The 23,909-nt window shown below is 41.4% G+C and overlaps 1 protein-coding gene across 1 annotated transcript in view; it reads left to right on the top strand.

The window, feature by feature from the left end:
* Positions 1-23,909, top strand: part of ptprn2 (protein tyrosine phosphatase receptor type N2) — a 114,105-nt gene that overhangs the window by 49,377 nt on the left and 40,819 nt on the right. Inside the window, exon 11 of the mRNA XM_068709932.1 lies at positions 18,701-18,765. Within this exon, the coding sequence (XP_068566033.1) occupies positions 18,701-18,765 (65 nt within the window). The remainder of the gene's footprint in view (positions 1-18,700; positions 18,766-23,909) is intronic.

Here is a 23,909-nt window from a genome sequence, read left to right as displayed (position 1 = left end):
CCGCAGGACGGCTGGCAACAACACGTTTTCTCACACGCGGCGGTGAACGTAATAACACGATGGCTCACTGGCTTCATGTTTTATGAACTGACACAACAGCACGCTTTCCCACAAAGTCGTAATGAGACGGTCCCTCATCAGAGTGTACTCTCAGCATCTAAACAGAACGCGCTAAAGTAAAATTACAGAATTATTATTCTATTTCGTCAATGCCGTTCACGAATACCAGAACGTTACGATTATTTGCTTTAATAAAAACGTTCCAGAGCCCCGTGTCTGCAGCCGGCTTTGGGGTCTTTGTGTTTTGTATTCTCTCAGAGGTTTTGTCACGACAGCAGCAGGAGCTGAAGAAGCTGTCTGACCATAGAGATAGCGAATACTTGCTGCGGGTTTGAGCACCATGTTGAGCAGAAAATCCAACCTCCTTTTCCATTCTGCTACCAGCAGCACTCTCTTATTCCTCTTTGGCTTCATCCCGACCCCTCCGCCCCTCATCTCTATTCTCCCCCATCCCTTCATCTTCCATGCCTGTACCCACAGTGAAGAGACCATGCGCTGATGGCCCTCATGTCGAGAACAGCAGGCACTTGTGCATCGTGTTTGTTGTGTGCACAGTGGTTTGTATACTTGATGGGTGCTACTTCATGAGGCAGCAGATACAAACGGCTATGTAAATAAGCTTCTTTCCATCTCCTGCTACTGCGTGAGTCATAATTCAATAAAAGAAAAAGCATCAAAACATTTCCCATTATCGTGAGCGGAACATTTGTGATGTGCTTTTGACTTGAGGAGAAGTTTAGTTTTAGGCTTTTTGTTCTTGTTTGTCGGGAGATGACGTCTTCGTCACAAAGTAACAAGCATTACATTCTACTGAACTACTCGACGTAACGCAGATCTCTGTTGTATTAACAAGAATGTGAATGCTTGATTCAACACATTTCTTGAAACAGATGATATTGTCTCTCCCCATTTGCACACATTTAACTTATGTAGATTACATTTCTTAGGACTCAATAATAATCAAAATGACTTCTAAGTGTAAGAATATGTTTTCTTTATGTCTAACATTTAAAGAGACATTAAAGCCGGCAAAACAGAAACTCCTCTCTGCCTCGTTCTCTATTCGTTGTACACTTATTTCTTTGGGAGATGCAACATAGAAGCGAGTGTTGCGGCGCTTGATCTCCATCTACTTGGATTGTACCTCATTTGAATGGATCATTTTGGACAAAAGCATCTGCCGAATGAATCGCATAAAAACACAGGGTGGCTTTAGGTTTTAAAAGTGCAGTGATTGATCTCAAAACGTGACATTTGCTCGTTGTAATAGAGCAGCCAGTGTGACGTCACAACGGTTAACAGAAATCCAAAAGAAAAACCATCAAAGGAGCTGGAGGTGTTTTGTCTGATATATATATATACACGTATATATATATATATACATATATATATATATATATATATATATATATACATATATATATATATATATATACATATATATATATATATATATGTATATATATATATATATATATATATATATATACACGTATATATATATATACATATATATATATATATATATATATATACATATATATATATATATATATACATATATATATATATATATGTATATATATATATATATATATATATATATATATATATACACGTATATATATATATACATATATATATATATATACATATATATATATATATATATATATATATATATATATACATATATATATATACGTATATATATATATATGCATGGTGGTGGTATAGTGTACTGGCTATATGCATGTATACATACATAAATATTGTATATTTTTTTGATTATGACTCTTAATGGTCTTGCATATCAAAGAGGCGGCAGATGACACTTAAAGTGCTTGAAACCACAAAGAGTTGGTACAAAACAAAGCGAGATGGCCATACATTTGATGCACGATGTAGCCTTTCCAGGTGTGTGTGTTTGTGTTTGTGTGTTTCTAGTACATCTCTGTTTGTATGTGTGTGTGTTTTTGCTCTTAATGGTGCATTCCCACTAAATTGGCCCCTGAATGCAACGTGCTCTGTCAGGGGTTTTGTGAGTTACAAGTGTAGAGAAACAAAAGAGAGCCAGCGAGCTTCAAAGCGGGTGGGTGACATTTCGGGCTTTCCATCTTCAAAGCACTATTTGCTTTTGTAGTTCCTCTTTGAGAATAATTATATATTTTTTTTTCCTAAAGGATTACAGCTGTCTGAAAACATAGTGTAGAATTTGAGGGCCATTTCATAACAAGGATACACAATGAGCTGTCATTATTTGAAACGCATTTATTCCGCTATTATTTGCAATTATGCATAATTTAATACAACTTTTTATGAGGCACATAATACATAATATCATAGTGTTATTCCTTATCGGCAGTTATTGGCAGTGAATCGATCGCTGATCCCATAGAGCCACCCGGTGAGTGTCTCCAGATGGGGGAGACGTGAAATCCACCCTGTCCACTCATTTTCATTCACCTCTCTTCCTCTTGTCTCTTTCTCTCCCCCCCCCCCCGCATCCAAGTGCTCTCTCTATAATTCATGTCCAGGTGCAGCACCAGCTTTCTCTGGCACAGGGTTTGAAAGAAAAAAGAGACAGATGTTCAATCTTCACTTCCTTTGTGCGTCTCTCTGTATCTGTTTGGGTTTTTGGGGCACCACTTTCCCCCCTTTTACCTGTATTGCAGATTGTGGTTTTCCAGTAGTTCAGCGTAAGCAGTATTTAAGGCGAGCAGCAGCCATGACTTACCGCTGTGTGTTTAGATGTTACGGTTTGCGTAAAGTCACAAAGATTGTGGTTGTTGTTTGCCTTTGAGTTTGAGCTCACCTTGAACGTGAATCGGTGTGTGTGTGTGTGTGTAAAGAAATATTTATCCGTGAAAAATCTGTACATGATGTCCAGTTCTGCGGTGTTTTTTTTCTCTTGGTGTCGGTTGTAAAGAGTTGATTTTTCGGACGTCATGAGAATGCCAAGATATGCCCACGGCGCAGCTGTGTTTACATGCATCTTGTCATACAAAACGCATGAACCTCCCACTGACTGCAAAGCTGTGGGAGTGACTGAACTCTGCAGGTGGATGTCTTGCAAAGTGACACGTACAGGATAATGCACCGTTGTGGCCTGGAGAGATCCAGATTCCGTTGCTATCGTTGCCTTCATCAGATGAAACATTCCGTCTCTTTTTTTAATGATCTTAGCATTCATAAATAATTTGCTGCAACCAAAGAGTATTTTTTTATTGTCGATTAACCTGTTGATTATTTTTGTATTTATCGATTAGTTGTTTTGGTCTTTAAAATGTCATAAAATGATGAAAAATGTTGATCAGTGTTTTCCTAAGCCCATTAAGACGTCTTCAAATGTCTTGTTTTGTCCGCAACTCAAATATATTCAGTTCCTGTCTCAGAGGAGTAGAGCAACCAGAAAATATCCACATTTAAGAAGCCAGTTAATAATATTTGACAGCTAATCGATTAATCAAAAGTAGAGGGAGGGTTAAATTTTGCTGTTTGGCGAAGTCTCAAAATATTCTTTATTTTAACAATTAAAAAGTTCATAGTGATGATCATTTGTAGCAGCACATTTCCCAGACTCTTCTGCTTCGCTGCATCACCAACCATATTGGATGATTCTGCAAAAATGTCTAATGCCAATCTTTTTAAAAATATAGCTTTCTGAAATACCTGGACATTGTGGTTATGGCGAGTAAACTGTGGGTAAGTTTATGGTTGGTGAAACACTGAACCAGGGTTTCCTTTGTGGATGTAATTCCTACGCAAAATGGTCCCTTAATAATATTTTGTGTCAAACATGCTCCATGTAATCTTGCGCAGGGTTTTCCACCGTGATCTAACTGTTCCCGCTGTTTCCGCCTATTACACAAATGAGGAGAAGGTAAAGAGGAGTGAACACGTCTAGAGGAACCAACAGGACTGAAAGAAAGTCATTAGCAGCGGCTGCGATGTTTTCACACCTCCACTTATTTTTTCCCCGACAGGACAGGCAATAATACAGTGTTTACATCTTGAGGCAAATGTTCACGGTGCTTAATGGATTCAACATGTTGTTTTTTTGTGGTTAAGACACCCTTTTAAGATCTCACTGTTCAAAGTTCCTCCTCAACCGAGCGCTGCTTCACAGACCCGGCTTCATTATTTAGGAGCACGATGTCCTCAATGATTTGCTTTGGGCAGTAGCATACTTATATTAAGTCTGAAAGTTGTATTTTTTACATTATAAGCATTACAACCTGCAGTAATGGATTCACCTCATTGTAATTTCAAGAAAAATAGGGAATAATCATATCTCTAATTTAGAGGAAAGGTTCCTTTTGGGCACATTTCCTTCTGTCCTACAACAGGACCCTGGCTGGACGATTCAGGCTGTGAGTGTGTGTCCTTGTGTTGGTACTGTACGTGTGTGTGTGTGTGTGTGTGTGTGTGTGTGTGTGTGTGTGTGTGCATGAGAGTGAAACGAGTACCACAGGGATGCATTTCAAAATAGGTCGTCACTAATCCCCCTTAAAAATGAACAAACCCCTGCCGTGCACCCATCTGAAAGAGAAGGAAAGTATAGAAGAAAGAAAGAAAAGACAATGAATTATGGATACGTTTTAAGAGGGATATTGCTCCCTGGCCTCCTCACTGTTTTTCATTTCTTTCCTCCTCCCCTCCCTCCCCCTGTCTCTCCCTTTCTCTCTGTGTCCTCTGCCTTCTCTTAAATCGATACGGGCTGACTGTCATGGGTCAGTGGCCTGTATGCATCAGGCTGGACTGCATCAGAGGAGCGCTGTGTCTCCCAGGGCTCTCTGTGGAGGTGATAACTCGCTCCTATCTCAAAGCACTCTTTAAGGCTTTCAATTTAACTCCAATATCCTGCTCAGATTGACTTGGGATGTCACAAAGGAAGGGAATATATATTTATATGATCATTTTTCTGGAAGGAAAGTGAGCGTGCCTAAATACCTGCAGCTATGCCCTTGCATAGATTGGAAGAATGGAAGTACATCTGGCTCAAAGACATCGTGGATTATTTTGTATGAAGGTGTATTTTAATTGCCCTTTCATAAACCCTGTCCAGTTAAGTGGTAGTTTGCTAGCTAGTTAAGCTAATGTTAGCTTCATAAGTTGGTTGAAAATGGCACCATTAGCTGAATTCTTAATGTTTCCAGCTCACTACTTCCATATGATGAACCCTGGAAAAGGGTCCTTAAAAAGGGCCCTTGATGGCACGACATCACGCTTAAAGACCGAAGCTAAAGCTCTCCAGTTGATGATCCATGTGGAAGACGTGGAAATGAAGATGCGCCATTGTTCCCGTGTCTTTGTGTAGAACTAGTTCTTGTATTTCAAGTACGTTAAGAAAACATGTAAGATCAGATCACTTATTGTATTCTAAGGTAACCCTGTTTAGCTGCATAACGTGCTTGGACACAGCAGACAGATGTTACATTTATGCTTTATTAAAACATGATGTTTTCTATTTTAACGCTACAAGAGAAAAGGCTTTTAGGTTGAGGATTTGTTAGGCTGTAACTGCACAAAACGTAGAATGAAATGCTTCTTGGCTTTGGAAATAATGATCGGTTAATACGCTTAACCGGACATGCGAACGTAGAAACTCACTTTTTGATTAACTCGTCACACTTTTTCTCTGGTATTTCTGGTTTTTAATCCAAACTCTTTATACGCTGATTATCTCTCTACTACAGTCCCATGTACGCTGCTTTACCATGCACAGATATGATCAATTATATTGTTATTTAAACTCAAGACTGCAGTTTATCTGCATCACAGTGGTGTGTGTGTGTATGTATGTGTGTCTAGCCACAGGCTTCTTCGCACTCCAAGTCCAATTACCTGTGTTAAGGCCACATCTGAGACGGGGGATTACAGCGTATTATTCTAGCACAAACAACTCTGTTTCTCTGCCCACCAACCTGCAGACAGCCAGACACAGGCAACCGAGGAAGGTGTGAGAGGTGTTACATTAGCACCTGGATGTGCGAACAGCAGACGAGTGACCTTTTACCGGTGACTGATACACTACCTAGCAAACTTGTTCGCCTCCTGTGGATTCTTCCTCTGTCCTCAACTCTTCTGGAAATCTTTCCGCCCCTGCCTCTCACATTTTTTTTTTCCGTTCTTTTCTTGTCTTTCTTTGTCTGATGTTCTGTTTTTTTTTTGTTTTTTTTCTCCGTGTCTTAAATCAAGCTTTCATTTCATCTTCCATTTTCTCTGCTCCATCTATTGAAGCGCTCTTCACACAACCATAGCGTCTCAAATTTGCTCTCAGTTTTTGACAGTTGATACGTTAACCAGAGGATGTTAGACAAGATGTCGCCTTATTCCCTTGACTTGTTGACACCACTTGAAATTTTTCTTGTGATGCAAAATAGTCTATTAAACATCCTCAAGGCACCCCAGAAAGGCCCTGAAAGTACTTCCCCCGCATATAAACACCTAACAGTCACAATTCTTAAGCCAAAAATGTTGCATCCGTCTGTTTCTTTAGTTTTGTTTTTACAGTTTTGTCTTGTCTTCTTCCCTGTAACACGTAGCAGCTTACTATGGCGGCACAAATCGCTGTGCCTGAACATCCGTGAGACACACAACTTCCTTCAAGTCACCTGCCAGGGGCTCTAATTAGACTGATAAGCAGTGCAACTGGAATCAGCTCTTCCTGGTAATCAGCCCCACGGAGCCCAGACAGACGGCTAAATGAGGAGGAGATGAGCCGTGCAACCCAACAGGTGTCCTTAAAAAGACAGGGAGGTGTGCTTATACAGTCTTGTCTTTCCCCTCTCTAACTACTCGAGTTCAATCTCTGGAGAGTTTGGTGCATATAGAGAGATTCTGCAGTTATTTAGGAAGTGAATGCTGAAAAAAATGTGGCCGCTTCTGTGGTGTATAGATTTAATCATCACGCTGTGACTGAATCGCTGTCTCACTTTTAAAAGGAATTGTTTGAGAGACTGCGGTAAGATGATTGATTCAGAGTGTGTGTGTGTGTGTGTGTGTGGGGGGGGGGGTTATACAATAGCAAACCCACTAGTCAAACTGTGTATTTAGATTTTTGAATTGCATCCCATCCTGAATACATTTCTTGCTTTTTCCTCTTTGCAGCCGCAGCTGCTCTGCTTCAGACATACAATAATGATGATCACATTTTGTCCTCGAGCAACATAGTAATAAAAAAAAAAAGAGCCCAGTTACACATCAGGCAGGCTGAATACAAAATTATATCAGAACTAATACAATCTCAGAAGGGAAATGTCATATTTGTCATTTTGACACCTGCGTGAGACTGTCGCGATGCAACATTTTACACCCACCACTCCCAGCTGTACACAGAACGGCAACGCGGAGGCTTCACAGAGACGGGGGACAGGAAGGCAGATAGGACGCAGCTCCAGGTTACTTTATCCACTCTCTGAGGAAGCACGTCCACTGTACTCTAGACGTGGTTTTGAGGGATTGACTTAAAGGCCGCTGACAGCAAATGTGTTTTGCTTTGACATCAACCTCCTCTAGCTGAAAGCATCTAGAATGATGTGGAAAAAAAAGAAGCCTCTGAAACATAATTCAAAATGCTCAGGCGGTGCATTAGTTGGACCTGGAAGGCTGAAATTGTTTGAAAGGGAACAAAACAGAAGCTTTGTAATCAAGGTGTCTTTCAGGTGGACTTTCATGCTGTTGTTTTTGATGAGTTTATACTCAGGAGCACATTAGCAGCTCAGCACATTGTGGGACCCAGTCAGGGTCCATTTTGGATTGTGTTGGGAAATGGTGGCATCTTTTACTGAGTCATACTGTCGCATTTATTCCATTAGGAAGAGAAAAATGAAGCAGCAATATTTATTAATGTGGAGCTGAAACAATTAGTCCGTTAATTGCTATCGCTGTTAATTAAATGTTTGTCATATTTCAAGTTTCTCCGTTGTGAGGTTCTTTGTCTGCTGTGATAGTGACGTGAATAGATTTGGGTTTTGGATTGATAGTCGGACAAAACGAGCATTTTCAGGTCACCTTGATGTCTTTCATCACATACTGCCATTTTACTGACAAAGTAATCCATTGATTGGCAGGTTAATTGACAATGAAAATGATTGTTTATTGTAGCCCTAGTTTCAAATAGCAGAGTGTATCTAAATGTAGTTTTTCCACTAATGTATGATGCCAACAGACATGATGATGGTTGATTAGCAGTGAGCTACTGTTGGACCATGAAGCTATTACATGCAGGATTTTCTGGAAAGACAATGTATTGAGTCATACAGAAATACCCCCTCAATCATCTCTTGTGATCCTCTAGAAGTGCGGCGGTGTCTGTATCCGCAGAGACCTTGCCTTCTGCCTGTGTTTTCTTATTTTACTTTGTTTCTTGGCGTCAGCCTTTGGGCACTGGGTGTGTAGACCACAGGAATGTGCAAGCACAAGTCCAAGAGTAAGCTACGGAAATGGCAGATAAATAAAAAAAAACCTGCAAATGCAAAGCAAAACGCCAAGCGGACAAAGTTCGATCCAAAACCAGGGGGTCGGCTTTCAATCTCGCTGCCGTATGCGATGCTGCAGGCGGCACGCTGGGCTGCGATCTGGCAACCGGGGTCAGAGGGCGTGGGCTTGGTGGTGTCATTTAGCCAGAGGGAGGAGGGGCTGTTTACAAACACTAAGCGACAATATTAAAAGTATTCCTGTCAAAAGGGTTTGTTTTTGGGGCATTTTGCCTTCATTATATTGGTCACAGAAGAGATACAAAATAGTATTTGGGGCAAGTTTTAACCATCAGAATGCCCTTGTGGACCATTTTCAACTAAAACAAGAAGGAGCCACTAATTATTCCTCAAGCAAAAGAAAATCCTCACAAACAAAATAAATATGATCCTAGCCAAGAAATCTGATTTAATTTGGTTAAAACAGTGAAACTAACTATTAATCTGACATGTTTTTGTGTGGTTGGTCATTGCATATTTTATATTGATTTAAATGTTATTGACCTTTCAATTCAAGAAGTCATACATATTTTTCATGTTGTTTGTTAGAAATGGTGATTCTTACCAGCCTACACAAGTGCATTGCTTCTTGGATTGTATATTAAACTTTCCAGATCTTTAGTCTTATTAATATATAACTGTAAATTCTCAACCCTAACCCAAGAGTTTGGGAATTCAAGGTGGTTACATCAATCAGTTACTGAGCATGTCTGTTCAGCCGTTGCGAGGCGTCGTCAGTCTCCCATCACGGTAACGTTAGCTGTATTTGTAACAAACAGCGGTTAAACAGCTTCAGATCGTATTGTGGTGGGAAACAATTTAATGTTTCACGGTTGTAATTGTCTTTGGTCACAAACCTGTGACCTTGGGCCACACGTATGCTTTGGTAAACCTGCTGCATGTGTTGATGTTCTCTGTTGTCTATAGATTGTTAGCTGATAGATCCTGTTTTTAGATCAAATCCACTTGATTACTGTCACAGCCCCCCCCCACCCACCCCCCTTCTCCTGCCTCACCCCGTCTCTCATCCTCTCCCTCGTATTCCTGACTTGAGTGATGGCGTTTGTGATTCCTAATGACAGTCGGAACAAATCTGCGGTAATGAGGTCAAATTGGGTTATTTTTTTTTTTTTCTTTCTCTGAAATCACCCTTCACAGCTCCGTACGATCAACCTGTTCCTGAGACTCAGACTGGGTCCTGGATCAGAGCTCCAGTGAACCAGCGTGAAACAGATCAATTCCTTCCTCTGGAAGACCTCCCTGCAGCCAAAATGGACGCCCTGTCCTTCTGAGCATGTCTGTTGTTTTCCCAATATCCAAGACTTATTATCTCTTGACTCACTGGAGCTCATATCCTGGCCCTGTGCATCCTGCTACGTTTCCAAACTCTGCCTTATGACAGCTTTAGCATATTTATTGATTTATTAAGGTTTTCCAGTGTGAGTATTTGCGGACCTCCTACCTAGCCTCATCTATGATAATGCATTTATCTATAACAGAAGAGGTATGTGTGCACGCTTGCATGAGCACTCACAGCCACGTAATGATGTGTGTTCCTCCTGGCTTGAGCAGGATGTCGGCACCAACACATCATTACGATTCGTTCGAGCCATTAGCTTGTGGGGAGAGAGAATTGTGGAAGAAAAGCACAACCGGGCGCATTGCAGCCGCGTGAGTGTGTGAGTGTCTATGAATATGTACAGTGTGTGTGCTTGTGGGTGTGCAGTGTGCCCTCCTGTGCGCCGGTGTGCATACACAGTATGTGTGTGCTCAGTGATGTGGTTAGTAATGTGGAGACCTGCAGGAGACGGTCCGTGGAGAGTGCCTGCAGGATAATTGCTGCCACAGTGACAGGTAGGGCTGCCTCTGTCAGAGTTCCCTCAGTGGGGAAGCAGTGGAAGTGTGTGTGTGTGTGTGTGTGTGTGTGTGTGTGTCAGCTACGCCATCCTTTCCTCCAATAAGTATGTCCCCAGTAGGCTCCCTTCAGACGGTGGCAGACTTCCAGATGTTTTCATCTCGTATCACACACACATCCAGGGAAAGAAATGAAGCGTTGTTTACAGGGAGCCCCAATCTTAGATCGTTTGGATATCAGTTTTACGTCAGAAAAGAGGAAATGTCTTTTCATCTAGCTTTAGGGTATCATGTCCTATCTCACATGGAGTATATTTCAGTTGCTAAATGCTGTACACTGTAGAGGGCTCTTGATGCGGATGCAAGACTTGTTAAAGTCTCCCTGAAGGCTGCAGTAAATGTTTTTGATGTCTTATTGACAGCAAAGCTGCCAGCTTCTGTTTTAGCAAAAGGTCACCCAAAGACCCAACGGCATGGCTCTGTGGCATGCTGGATCTCTGATGACCATGATTGTTTCAGATGTGCATTGTTCACCTCATCACTCACTGTAATCTTCAAGCATATCTGTTCTTCGTGAGTGATTGTCAGATGCGATTTACGTTCGCATATGTCACACATCTGCAGATTGTCATCTCTGAAAGGGAGCGTAAACGGTGTAAACATGTCCCGGTGAGAACGCAGAGTGACATCCGTGGGGTTTCTCCCACATCTGGAGGTGCCCACCATCCAAGTCATTTGCCGGTGCTGCTTCTGTTCCCCCCCGATCTCCTGCAGTCCGTGAAGAATTGGTGTCAGCGCCTATCAAAGGCAAAATGCCTATTCTACACAGAGTGTCAGAACAGCCACAATCTATTAATCAAGCAGGCGGCTAAGAAACAGATATTATGTGTTTGCGCGTGTGTGTGTGTGTGTGTGTGTGTGTGTGTGTGTGTGTGTGTGTGTGTGTGTGTGTGTGTGTGTGTCTGCACATGTGCAGCAGAGGCAAAGACTCATCCAGGTGTTTTATTCAGCTATCTTTGAAATGCGCCTCTAATAAGGGAGGATGCAATTATAAATGTGTCATGTGGGTTCTGTTTGAAAGAGGAAGGGGCCGATAATGTGTTTGATGCTGAAGGCCGTGACAGGGTCTGCAGCGAACACAAGGCTCATGCTGATTGCACGACCACAGCCATTAGAAAGCAGGCATCGTCTCCCAGTCCCTTTTTCTACTGTGTTGTCTTTCATCATCGGCTATAATGTGTCAACCAGACGAAACTAAGAGGAAACATTTCTGCTTTTGTGGTATGCTGTATTTTGCGGGAGAGTTCAATGCATTCTGTTTGCTAGCGAAGGTTTGTGGAGTGTGTTGATTTAGGCTGAATAACAGCAGTTGGTTTGTTTGGGAGCGCTGTTGGCTTATCCGCGGGAAACGATCGATCGGGGTGAATAAACAGTGAGCCAGCCAGGACCCCCTGCTGTTAACAGCGTGGCTCTACCATGTGACAGACATGGTGGTGTATGATTGGCACTGCTGATTGGACGTTAGAGCCTAATGATGTCATGGCTATCATCATGTTGGGTATACTGAGAGAGAGAGAGAGAGAGAGAGAGAGAGAAGATGGTTTGTTTTCTTTTCAGATTAAATGTTTGGCTTGGTGTAGCTCCATAATTACTTTTTAGGGATTAAGTTTAACTGTAAAATTAGATTATGTCTAATTATCTTAGACTTCTAGATATAAGCCGCCACGTTTAAAGAGTGAGTGGGTAGAGAGCCACACTGATGTTGCGAGATATATTACTCAGCGCTGAAATGATTTGACAATTGATAGGAAATTAATGAACAACATTTGGCATATTATTTAATCATTTCAGTCATTAATTAACCAAAAATGACACTTTCCCAATATGCAATATGCATATTTGCATAACTACAAACAAATATTTGCACCTGATTTGATTTAATATTCAATTTTGATACAATGATGATGGTGGAATTCTGTCTTGATTATTTATTATTATATATTGAATGGAGGCTGTTGTATTTCTATTTATTTTTTTACCTTCCATTCTCCTTCGGACCAGCTCCGCCGTGTCCCTCTGTTTTATTCGTAGGTTTTCTCAAAGGTGCAGGTCCCTTGATTTGGTGCCTTGATTTATAAAAGCCAAGGAGCAGAATAACAATTGATACGCATGAACAGGAAGAGACAGAGGGGAGAGTAGGTCTGTGGGATTTCCTCGCCGTCTATGTGTGTCTCTGCACAGAGAGTAGTGTATATTAAGTTATTTACAGGATGTTTATTCTCACCATAAAAAACATCAGAGCTCATGTGAAAGTCATTTTATATTAGTGTGTTTGTGTCCCCTGTAGAATATCCTCTCTGTAGGAACAAATAAAAGCAACGACAATATCTGTGAACTGATTTACATTTTGATAAGCATCGGCGTGCGGAAGTCGGATGTAAAGAAGTCACATACATGTTATATATCATACATGTAATAAATACGCTGCTGCTCGGAAGTCAGCGCTGCGGTTCTTCGTACTCCAAAGGGATATTATTGTTTTTGTTTCCCACGTAGGATTTTTACTGAGAAGATGGGTTGCCGTGCATGTTATCTGTCAGGGGGATCAGGTGCTTCTCCCTCTCTCTTCCTCCCCTCCCCCCCTCCCCCTCCTCCTCCTCGCTCCACTCTGATAGGTAGAGACAGCCATCATATGTGCAAGGGGGAAAGTGATGGGCGGAATGGCAGCTTTAATATCGGAGCGATTGCCTGCTGATAAGGCTAACGGCTGTGGAGAGGCGTGAGCGTCAGCCCTCCTCCGCAATAAACACTTTCATTTTGTTTGGTCGGAGTGACGGATGGAGAGATGGAAGTGGTGAATACACGACCTGAGGAGCAGGAAAGGGAGGGGGGAGATAGATGGAATGGATGTGGATGTTATTCAATATTAACAGATCAATCAGAGGGTGGTGAAATATGCATTTTGTCAACTATATACCCCCATTCGGGCAAAGAGGCAACATTATGGTCATGTGACAGCGCTGGCTGCTGTGCCGTGTTGAAATACAAAATACTTACAGCTTACAGTCGGTGATTTGTCTCCCAATACTGAATTTATATTGCTTCTAACAATAACAACCCTGTCGTATATCAGAAAAATGAATATATATATTCATGACTTTAAGCTCTGATGACTTCGTGATAATCATTTCTCAATTGCTATTAGAATCTATGACGAGGAGAGCACAATTGCTTCAGTTTGCGGCATATGGCGGAGAAAAGCAACATTTTAATCAAATTGTATCTCGTCACAAGATAATTTGTGTTGAGCACATACGCTATGGAGCAATTTAAAGGTCACATAAAATCAAGCTTCAATGCGTGCTTGTGTTTGGTTTTTTTTGCGTTTTTATTCATTAGTGAGCGTGTCAAGGAAAGTCAACGACGTTCTGGAGGATTCTTTAGATTGATGATTAAAATGGCCTTTTCGTCCTCTTCTTCCTTCCTCTTCAACAAGTTCTTGACAAGTTTTTGAAGTATTCTTCAGTTCTTCCTGTTCACCTGGCTGCATTTGCTCATGCTTTAGCAGAGACATTCAATGCACTTCTAATATTTAGTCATTTTAAAAAAGGAAAAATGTTCTTTAGCAGCTGTTCCAGCTGAAATCATTCAGTTGTATTTAATGAATTTTGTAATAAATGTACTATATATAGAGGCGCACTGCTTGTGAGAGACACCCATCGTTATTGGTGATAACAGTAAGTGTTGCTTATTAAACACTCCTTGAGCGGCTACTTTTAAAACATAAGAGGAACTGGTGGATGTGGTTATAGTGCAGCCAAACAAACACACGTTATTTTAATATAGAAGTCGTGTGATTTCGTGCAAAAACGGCAGGACGCAGTAGAGTTGATTTGCTGAGAAGTTGGAGGCAAACTCTTCATCTCACAGCTAACTCTGGCTGCTGCATCTTGTTCCATTACACACTTGGAAAATTGAAAATAATCTATTGAAGTATGCACAAAATGACCGTTGTCTTGTTTTGTAGATCCTGGTCAACGCTAACCTCTGACAAATATAGTGTGTTTGCTGTGACTGCTTCACAATAATAAACACAACCGGTTCTTCAAAGAAGCGGCAGTAGGAAATGTTCAGTTTGCATTAGCAGTAATTCAGCACAGCTCTGACACAGTGAAATAAGAATTAAGCTAACATCAATGAGATCAAATTAAAAAACGAAACACTCGATTACATGCGGCTGCATCGCTTCCTGTTTCTCTCCTGTGTGCAGGTAGACACTCTGAATCCAGTGTGTTGATGGCGGACTCCGCCACTAACAGTGAAAGCTACTCTATAGAGAGTAATTACACAATGTAAATTAATATATGGCTGAAAAAATTAGTTTTTTATTTCATGAAAATCTTTATTTTGGAAGTTAAACAGCCTGCTTCCCTTACAGAGTCATTGCTAGTTATTTACTAATAGAAGTCCTTTTAATTATATTATTTTTAACTGAACATGCTTGTATTGTACACAAGTGACACTGAAGGCCATTTTAAGATATTAATTCACCAAACATTAACTGAATTCTTATTGAATAGTTCCAAGTCATCAGGCAATTCTCTAATTTATAATCGCCAATAAATCTGTTGCACATGTATATCCTTTAAATTGTAAGCCCATGGAAATAGAGCACATTTAAACACAAATGCCTTTTTGGCCTTTCCTGTGCTTTTGTTGCCTGCTGAACATCAGATCATATGGCTCAATGTGACTCGGAAACCGAAAAGATTAAATGAGCAGCAGGGATCAGATCTCGATATTAGAAGTCAGACTAGATAGACTCAGACAACGCCTATTAAAATGGCTGGAAGAGCGTCTCTGAAATGAGTCCTGACATCTCTTTTCCACAGTCTGTCAGGAGTATTCGGTGGCTAATTTGAAGCTTACAAAATCTCTGTGAGTGTCTGTGAGAAAAAGAGAAAGAGAGCGAGAGCTCCAGTGGGAGGTTAATATAAGGGGTGACCAAAAAGAGATGCTGTAGGCTGTTATCTGTACAGTCAGTGACAGAACAAGCAATCCATTGGCTGGATTCTCACTGCAGCCGAGATCCATCCAGTTACCAGCTAATGAACCCGGCAAGTACATTGTATTTACATTTAAAGTGGCTGTTGTGGAACTGTCCTTTCCCCCAGGTTGATTGGAGAGTCCTCAGCTTTGATTCACAAGTAAATACTGACCTTCAGGCTTCTTTGGTTTCACCGTAACACGGTTAATGTCAGCTTGTCAGTCAAAACCTGAGCTGCAGCCGCTATGACGTGTCTGTGTGTTGATTCCAGGCTAATCTTTTCGTAGTTTGACTCGAGATGTGTTGCGACCCCAGAGGGGTCCTCATTAGGACCAAAACGTTGTGTGACCTTTTAGCGGCTTCACCTCGTCCCCCCACCTACGCCCTCGCCCAGCTGGGCCCAATTACCTTGCTCATTACCCCCCTCCTAAATAGCACCAGGACTGTGCAGGTACCGTAGCTATCTATGGAGCGGCAATATGTCTCCGACTAAATACAGGGGTGGCAACATGAAATGAAAACGAGTTGAGACATGCCAGTTGAAGACTTTCCTTCTCAATAAGGGCAGAAGATTTTCTTCTTTATCCTCTTGCTACTTCCTTTGTGTGGCACTCTAATTTAAATGTGTGTGTATATTTGACCTTTCCCGCTCTCTCGCCTCTTTCCTTTATCCTCCTTTTAGCCATCCTTCAGAAACCCCTGGCTGACACCTAAAATATATGATGTCCCCTTCGCTGCCATGTTGATGAGATGATAGGATGATCAATGTTTTCTGGATCCTTAATAACCAGAAAGAGAAAAGAGGAGAGAGGAAGAGCGAGAGAGATGGATGATTATCCTAAAAGTAGCGTGCTTAATTAGATGGAATGCTGCATACATTGTGGACTGAGTGGAATCATTGGGATAGATTAAAATACTAATTAAACAGGCCCTTGCCTAGTGTGAGGTGGGGTTCAGCTCTTCAGGGTCATTTGCATAGCCTTCATCTGGGGAAATGGGATTTAAAGGACCTGCTCTCTTTCTCTTCCTCTCTTTAACTCTCACTTTTTTTCCCCTTTTCCCTTTTCCCCATTACCAATCACATTCACATGCTAACAAACTCAATTAAAATTATGCTCCATTTTTTTTTGTTGCACTCTATAATTTGGCATAATCTATTAAGGCCTCTTTGATTTTGTTTTTCAATATACATGTCTCCATCAAAGTGAGGAAGAGACGTTGAGCACAGGAGGGGGAAAAAAAGACGGTGAAATGTGTGATCTTGAACGGTGGATATTTAACATTGCCTCACTTTGGTTTGATTTGCATGAAAAAATCTTTCGTGAACAAAGCTTTGGAAATAGAATGCCATATTTGATTAGATCAATAGATCTGAGGATCAAACTCGGGTGGTGTATTAATTACTGCAAGAACAAAGGCAGACGCTCACATTATTGTGTGCTGTGAATCTACAAGCACTTCATCTGCTTTTTTGGGTAACATTCAGCAGGTCTGACTCAAAGTGTGTGAGGATAACAATACATTTTTATTGGTAAATTATGTTTGCATTTTACATTTTTAACCGTGGCTCTATGGATGGAAATGAAAGTCTGTCCACCGCTTTGGCCCAGACTGAAATATCTCAACAGCTGGATGCATTCTCATGACATTTTGTACAAAAATTCATGGTTTCCAGAGGATGAATCTTATTGATTTCGATGATCTCCGAAGTCTTCCTTTTGTGGAACCATTATGTTTTTGTTTGAAATGTCTCAACAGCTATTGGACGCATTGCTTTTGAAATTTGGTTCAGACATTTATGTCCCTCTGATGATGAATTGCGATAACTTTGGTGATCCCTGAATGTTTCATTTAGCGCTATCATCAGGTCACAATTTAAACATTTTCAGCCCAATTAGCTACAAAACTAATGACCGCTGTGCTTTGTGTTTAGGGCTGATTAGTAAATGGTAGCATACTAACACGTATAGCCAAGATGATGAACATGGTAAACATTATTCCTGCTAAAGCTTGTTTGTTCTTCTGCGTACCGACAAGGTGAGGACGTAGGCTACTCCTCAAAGATGTAGCTACACTTTGGGGCGACGGCTGTTACAGAAAGGGAATGTGGAAACTGCAAAAACTGTGATTGGTCAGCTTGCACGTAAAAAAAAAAAAAAAAAAGCACTTATTTTCTCCTTTTCAGACACACAAAGCCATCTCTTCTGCAAACGTTCTGCTCACTGCGACTCCACAACGTAGATACAACGAACACATGAGATCTTGTATCACAAAGTAAATGTACACTGAGGGGAACACAATTCAAGTAGAAACAACCGGATCATGTACAATACATCGGCGTTAGTGTTGCATTGGAGATATCAGCGGGTGAAATCCGACAATAAACAATAAATCACACCTACTATCGTTAAGCTCTTGTGTCAACCATAAATCCCGCTTATCCATCATCATGTTAACATTCTGGCATTAACGTGTAGCGGAGAGCACCACCGTGCCTAAAGCTGTATTCACACGACAAGCAACAAAACAGCCAAGAGTGGACAGGTACATTATCAGAAAGTGTTGCTCAAGAGCTCGTTGAGATAGTTGTGTCATTAAATAGCACTGGGAACTAAATAACAGCATTTGTTTTAAATGGAAGGAAACAAAATATGATTGGTTGATGTTTTACTGCGTCATAGGAGCGCAGAAAAAAAGTTGAGACCAGCTCAACTTTGATTTGTAGCGATTCACGCCTGCGACAAGTGTTGGGCAGCAATTTGTAACTTCATGTCACCAGCTTCCATCTAAGATGACTTGTAGCCCGTTGCTGCGTCGCTCGTAGTGTGAAGCATTATGAGTACAGCCTCACAGAGCCGCTAGCATAGCCGTGGACCCCTACCTATTATAGGCCCTCTACCCATACAACACATCATTCCTGCAAGGGCCACAACAGACTCCTGTCAGCTGGAGAACTGCTTGCTGTCATTCCCTGAAGAATGTTTTTCCAAGTTTGTGTGTGTGTGTGTGTGTGTGTGTGTGTGTGTGTGTGTGTGTGTGTGTGTGTGTGTGTGTGTGTGTGTGTGTGTGTGTGTGTGTGTGTGTGTGTGTGGGCTGGTCATTTTCCATGACCAGTTTGACATCTGACTCATGCTGTTACATCCACTGCATCATTCTCAGTTTCACTGACCACTTGTTTTGCCTCAGGAACGGAAAAATCTGCTACTTTGTCATCCACCGCTCATACTCAACACCTCCTCTGCTTTTGTCTCCTGTGCAGTCCAAGAGAAGCCACAGCTGGAGAAGGAGACGGGCCTGAAGATAGTGGAGGCTGGAGTTAGTGACGTAAGTTGTACTCACTAAGAATATCTGTTATTCAGCTCTGTGTGTAAAAAGAAAAAGAGCGGGTGTGCGCTTGTGATTGTGTGCGTCCTCTGTGTTTGGGCACATGGGACAGGAATAACTCTGTGAACCCAACTTGTCTCGGCATCCGGATCACACCTGCAGGTTCAGTTGTGCAGCCAAACACTAATCTGCAGCAGCAATGAATTCCAAACACACATCCCTTTAAGTGTGTCGCTTTGATGACCGTCCCCCGGGTTAATTTCCTTTAGGTCTCTAAGAGCTGTCGTCACCATGGCAAATAAAACACAACAAGACAAAAGCGTGATGCATTTTGTGAAACATAAAGTAAGTGTTGATCATCACAGCAGAGCAACAATAACCAGATTATCCTGAGTGCTGTCACTTTGTCTGGAGCCCTGATTCTCCTGTGACATATTCATTGGAAAGAATTAAGTGGAGAGCAGGAGGACACTCAGGATGATCCAGATGAAAGGAGAGTAAATGTGTTTTCATTGAACACTGATAAATATTCATATGTATCAGCGGTAAGGATCTAATCAAGCACCCATTGATGCGTCTTGGCCCTCAATGTTCGCCTGGTAAATGAGTTTCTTTATGGAAATGAGACAGACAGCCTTAGACCCCTGAGCTGCCCTGATCATGAGGCATGCTGGGAGCTAAATGGATGTGGCCTGTGCATCGCAGGACAGTTGCCATTGGCAACAACCGTCACACACTGTATAGACAAGATCATTTTCCCGTGTTAGTCCCTTCTATACTGTCTCCCTTTGGTGTCGCTGCCTTTCTTCGCCCATCTGCCTCCCACTTATATCTTTTTTAGCACCACATTCTCTCTCGTCTTATTCCACATTGTGTCTTCATCACGTTCTTCTCAATTATCTCTGATTCGCATTTTTTTTTCTTTTTTCTTCTCTGTGACTTTTGTCCCGTTCTTTGTCTGCCTCTCCTCGCCTCTTTTTCATTCTTTTATTCCCACTCAGACTGATTCCTGCGCTTTGCCAGAACTGGTACAGGGCCGTGTTTGTCATATTGGGCCTATTTGTAGATAATTAGCTGCAATAATAGCCTCTCTGCAGGAGCCAGGGTGAGGGAGGGAGGAAGGGAGGGAAAGAGGGAGGGAGGAAAGGAAGAATCTGTCTTCCACCTCATGGGGAGAAAATCCACGCCAGACTCTGTTTGTAGAAATGCATGTCAAGGAAGCGCAGCATTTACTGTACTACAAATAGAGAGTTGGCAAAGTATAAACCCTGAAAACTCACTCAGAGGGTGTTTTATTATCAACAGCTCTAATGTGGATGTGTGTGATGTTACCAGTTTGTATTTAAGAAGTGGAGAGTTGAGGGTAAGTTGGGGAAAATAGTAGCTTTTGACAGGAGAGCCTGTGGAGTGGGCTCTTCAAATACATTAGTTTAAAAGGTGTTAAACCAAAAGCCTGCTTTCAGTAAATTTGCAGTAAATTGACCACGGTTATGAGTGAATGCATATTGGAGGTTACAAAATGGGTCTTCTTTAGCCTGCTTATTAGTGGCAAAAATAGAAATATGCTGGATAAAATTGCTCAGTCGATCCATAAGAGGTATAGAGCGGGAAATTAGGCAAAGCATCAGTGCTGAGCTTTTCACAGACAGTATTCTTTCCACAAGCTCGTATAAAACCATCAATGTGCTCGGTATCATTAGGTCTTATCACTGACAACTCCCCCCCTCCTCCGTTTTTATTTAAGAGGTGACAAATGACAAAACAGCTTAGCAAGATGTCCAGATAGAGCGAACGTCAATAGCGGTAGATGCGGACGCGGATAAGCAAATGTCAAAGTGGGGGGAAGGAGACATCCATCAATAGGCCGAGCAATATCTACTCCATTATAGATCGCAAGGAAGTCGGCTTCCTAAACAGAAAAAATGACTACTTTGTTTATCTTGAATAATGTATATATATACGTGTGTGAATATGATTCTTATTAACAGCTGTTTCCCAAGTGGGAGCTGCACTCTTGTGGAAACACAAAAGCCAAAAGTAGATCCTCTCACAGCAATTTGTAAGTCCTGTAAAGGTGTGAAAAACTGTGAGGGTGGAAAGAGAAATGAAGTGGAAAGAAATGCGTGGTTGGTGAGGCCTCTCACTCACTGAAACCATACATATAAAGTACATACATATAAGTACCCGTGCTAGTATTACACAATACTTCAAGTGTGGAAATAAAACCTGGCCGATCATACCGTGCTTTGTTTCCTCAACTAGTATCGTTTGTAAATGGAACAAAGCTCTCTAGCTGTGCATCCCTCACCGCCTCCTCGGATTTTGTTTCCGTGCAGGAGAGCCGGGGGGGGGGGGGGGGGGGGGGTGAATCGACCCCCCCCATGCTGGAGACAATGACCAGGCATTAGGCAAAAGGGTTGCTTTAGCTGGGAGTCATAGACACAGCATGGCTGCTACAAGTGGGGAGCGTAGAGACGGAATAAAAGGGAGGCTCACAATGATATTTTTTGAAAGGGAGGAGTATCGTTAAAGACACAGGGTATTCTACGACCCTCATAGGTTTGAAACAGCTTCCAGTGTGCTGAAAAATGTAGTCAACAACCTTTATTTTACTTAATGCTTGTGAGGGGATATTTAAAAAATAGAAAGTCTTCAACAAATCTAACAGCTAAGATGACAAAACTCCCCCTCCATGTCTAACAAACTAGCAATGTTAGCAAACGCTAGCAGTTTGCTTTTTCGCAAATGCCAAGGAAGTGTGTGTTTAATCATTTATGGCTTTGCAATAGCAAATGATATGATACGTAGCTGAACAGAGAAGCAGACCCTAGCCTAGTAGCCTTTGCACCAAAACATTTGACGTTGTCCACATGGGGGAAGTGGCATTTTTTGCTACAATGCCTATCTTGGGCCATAGCACACTGGTTTAAGAGTCATATTATTGTGAGTTATGATGGCTCTAAAGGCATATTTTAAAATTCTCAAATAAATTAATGGGACTGGGGTAAAATATTATGGGAAAGTTTTGAAAATGCATTGGTAAAAATGTGTGTGAAGCCTGTAAAGAACGGTAACGTATTCCCAAATCAATCCCCATCCCAATACACTGCAATTTGGACGCACACATTTCCACATTCAACCTGCCTGCATTCGATGGTCCCTATTTGATTAAATTGGTAGTAAAATTAAGATTCATTGACATTTTGACAGCGGCCTCATGTTCAAGATAACTCCGGCAAACTGCTTATGTGAAGAGGCCCTCATTAAGCATCGAATTCCCTGAGCTACATGTCAACTGATTATTCAACCACTAAATGTAAATCATATATGGCAGGCAGTGAGTCTCTGCACTGTTTGTGTGTGTGCATGAACAAATGTACAGTAAATGTGTACAGTATTGTCCTCAATGCATACTGTAATTGTCTTTTATAGGGCTTAAGTGTGCGTTTTTGACATGTCTGACTGTAAATGTGTACCTACAGTTAGTCTCTGGTTTTCCATTTGATTTGTACTCTAGCTACGTAAAGGCAGTGGAGGCATTTCATGGTGGTAGAAAGCTCCCGTTATATTTCTAATCAAAGAACTAAGAGCAGAGGCACAGAGGCAAAACTCATCTCAGAGAAAGGTCACCTGTAGTTACGGCCCCTCACTATGGATTTGAAGGCTTTCTTTCCAATATCCTGTGCCATAATTAATGCAAGAGCACATCTGTTTGAAAGAGTTCTGACTGGCTTCCTCAAAAAACACTACGGCGCATCAGGTTTTGAGTATTATCCTAGAGTACAATAAGAATGTTTACATCTGATTATGATCTATTGTTTTTCTATGAACCATCTACGTGATGAGGTTGTTTATTTGTTTAAGACCTGGCGTTTCATTAGTTTTAATAGCGATGGTGCTTCTTCCTGTTCTGTAGTGCAGTTTGTATGAATATGGATGTAACTCTAGCATTTATTTTTGTCAGCGGCATACTTTTAGGAATGGCAATGTCAGGCCACCACTCTGCAAACTGAAGTATCTCAACATTTACAGGATGGTTTTGCACACGTTGTGGTACAGATTTGGTGGCCAGACACTTTATCCCAGCAACGTCGGTGATCTCTGTACAGTTCCGCTTGCCGAAGTCAGTTCTTTAGTTTATGACCAAATACCTGCAAAACGGATAACTAACACTCAGCTTTACTTTGTGCCAGTTAGCAAATGTAACATGCAAAACACATGCTAACATGCAAAACTAAGATGGTAAAAATGTTAAACATGTTGCTGTACCTTATAATCACGGGCATGTTAGCATTGTCGCTGTGACCATGTTTGCGTGCTAAAGTTAGCATTTAGCTTAGCAGGTACAAGCCTGCTTCTGTTATAAATGGACATTTAATATAATACCCTCGGTTGATTGTCCCTCCAATACAGGGTTACAGTAGTAAGTTGAGCAACAAAGAGCACTCAATATGATCCAATAACGTCTTGGCTCAGGATTGATCACATTACATTTGCATTTTGTTTTGATGGAAAACTTTTTCCCATGAATATTTATTTCCACATTTTTTTATACTGTGCGCATGGTTGTCAGGCAATATCTGTGCATTTTTGCTTTCCTTTAATCTAACAATGCCCGAGTATTGTAGCGTGTACCACTTAACAACAAATACCATGTGCAACCATCAGCAAATGCAATTCCTCCGAGCGAATGGGACAAATCACTTCAGAGGGGACTTCAAAGGAAAACCACACTGACCATTTCCAACCAGAGAGAAGAGACAGATCCACAGGCTGAAATAAATAAATTATTGTGAGTTGTACAAATTGATCTTGTAACGGCATGGATATATGCTTTACTTCAAAACATGTTTCCCCATGCTGCTTTTTCAAGCTGCATTTTTTTTTTTTAAGAATCACAAGATGAGAAAAATACATTTTTATGTAAATTTTTCGAGATCTCTTCTTCTCATTTAAGTGTGAGTTTGGCGCCTCAGAGGAAACGCTAGTGGCACGGCTGCACTGCAGGGTATATTTTCTACCCGTCGTTGTGTTGTGTATGTATATGTGAACTGAATGTGTGTAGACGCTTCAGCAAATCAATTCCACATTGGCCCTCAATTGCCTTTTCCACATTGACAACCTATCTCCTTCAGACACTGTAA

This window comes from Cebidichthys violaceus, unplaced genomic scaffold (assembly GCF_023349555.1).
Source record: "Cebidichthys violaceus isolate CVI_PGR_0920_01 unplaced genomic scaffold, fCebVio1.0.p SCAF_15, whole genome shotgun sequence".
Taxonomy (NCBI): Eukaryota; Metazoa; Chordata; class Actinopteri; order Perciformes; family Stichaeidae; genus Cebidichthys; species Cebidichthys violaceus.
The sequence above is the reverse complement of the archived record's forward strand: the minus strand, read 5'-3'. Positions and strand labels throughout refer to the sequence as shown.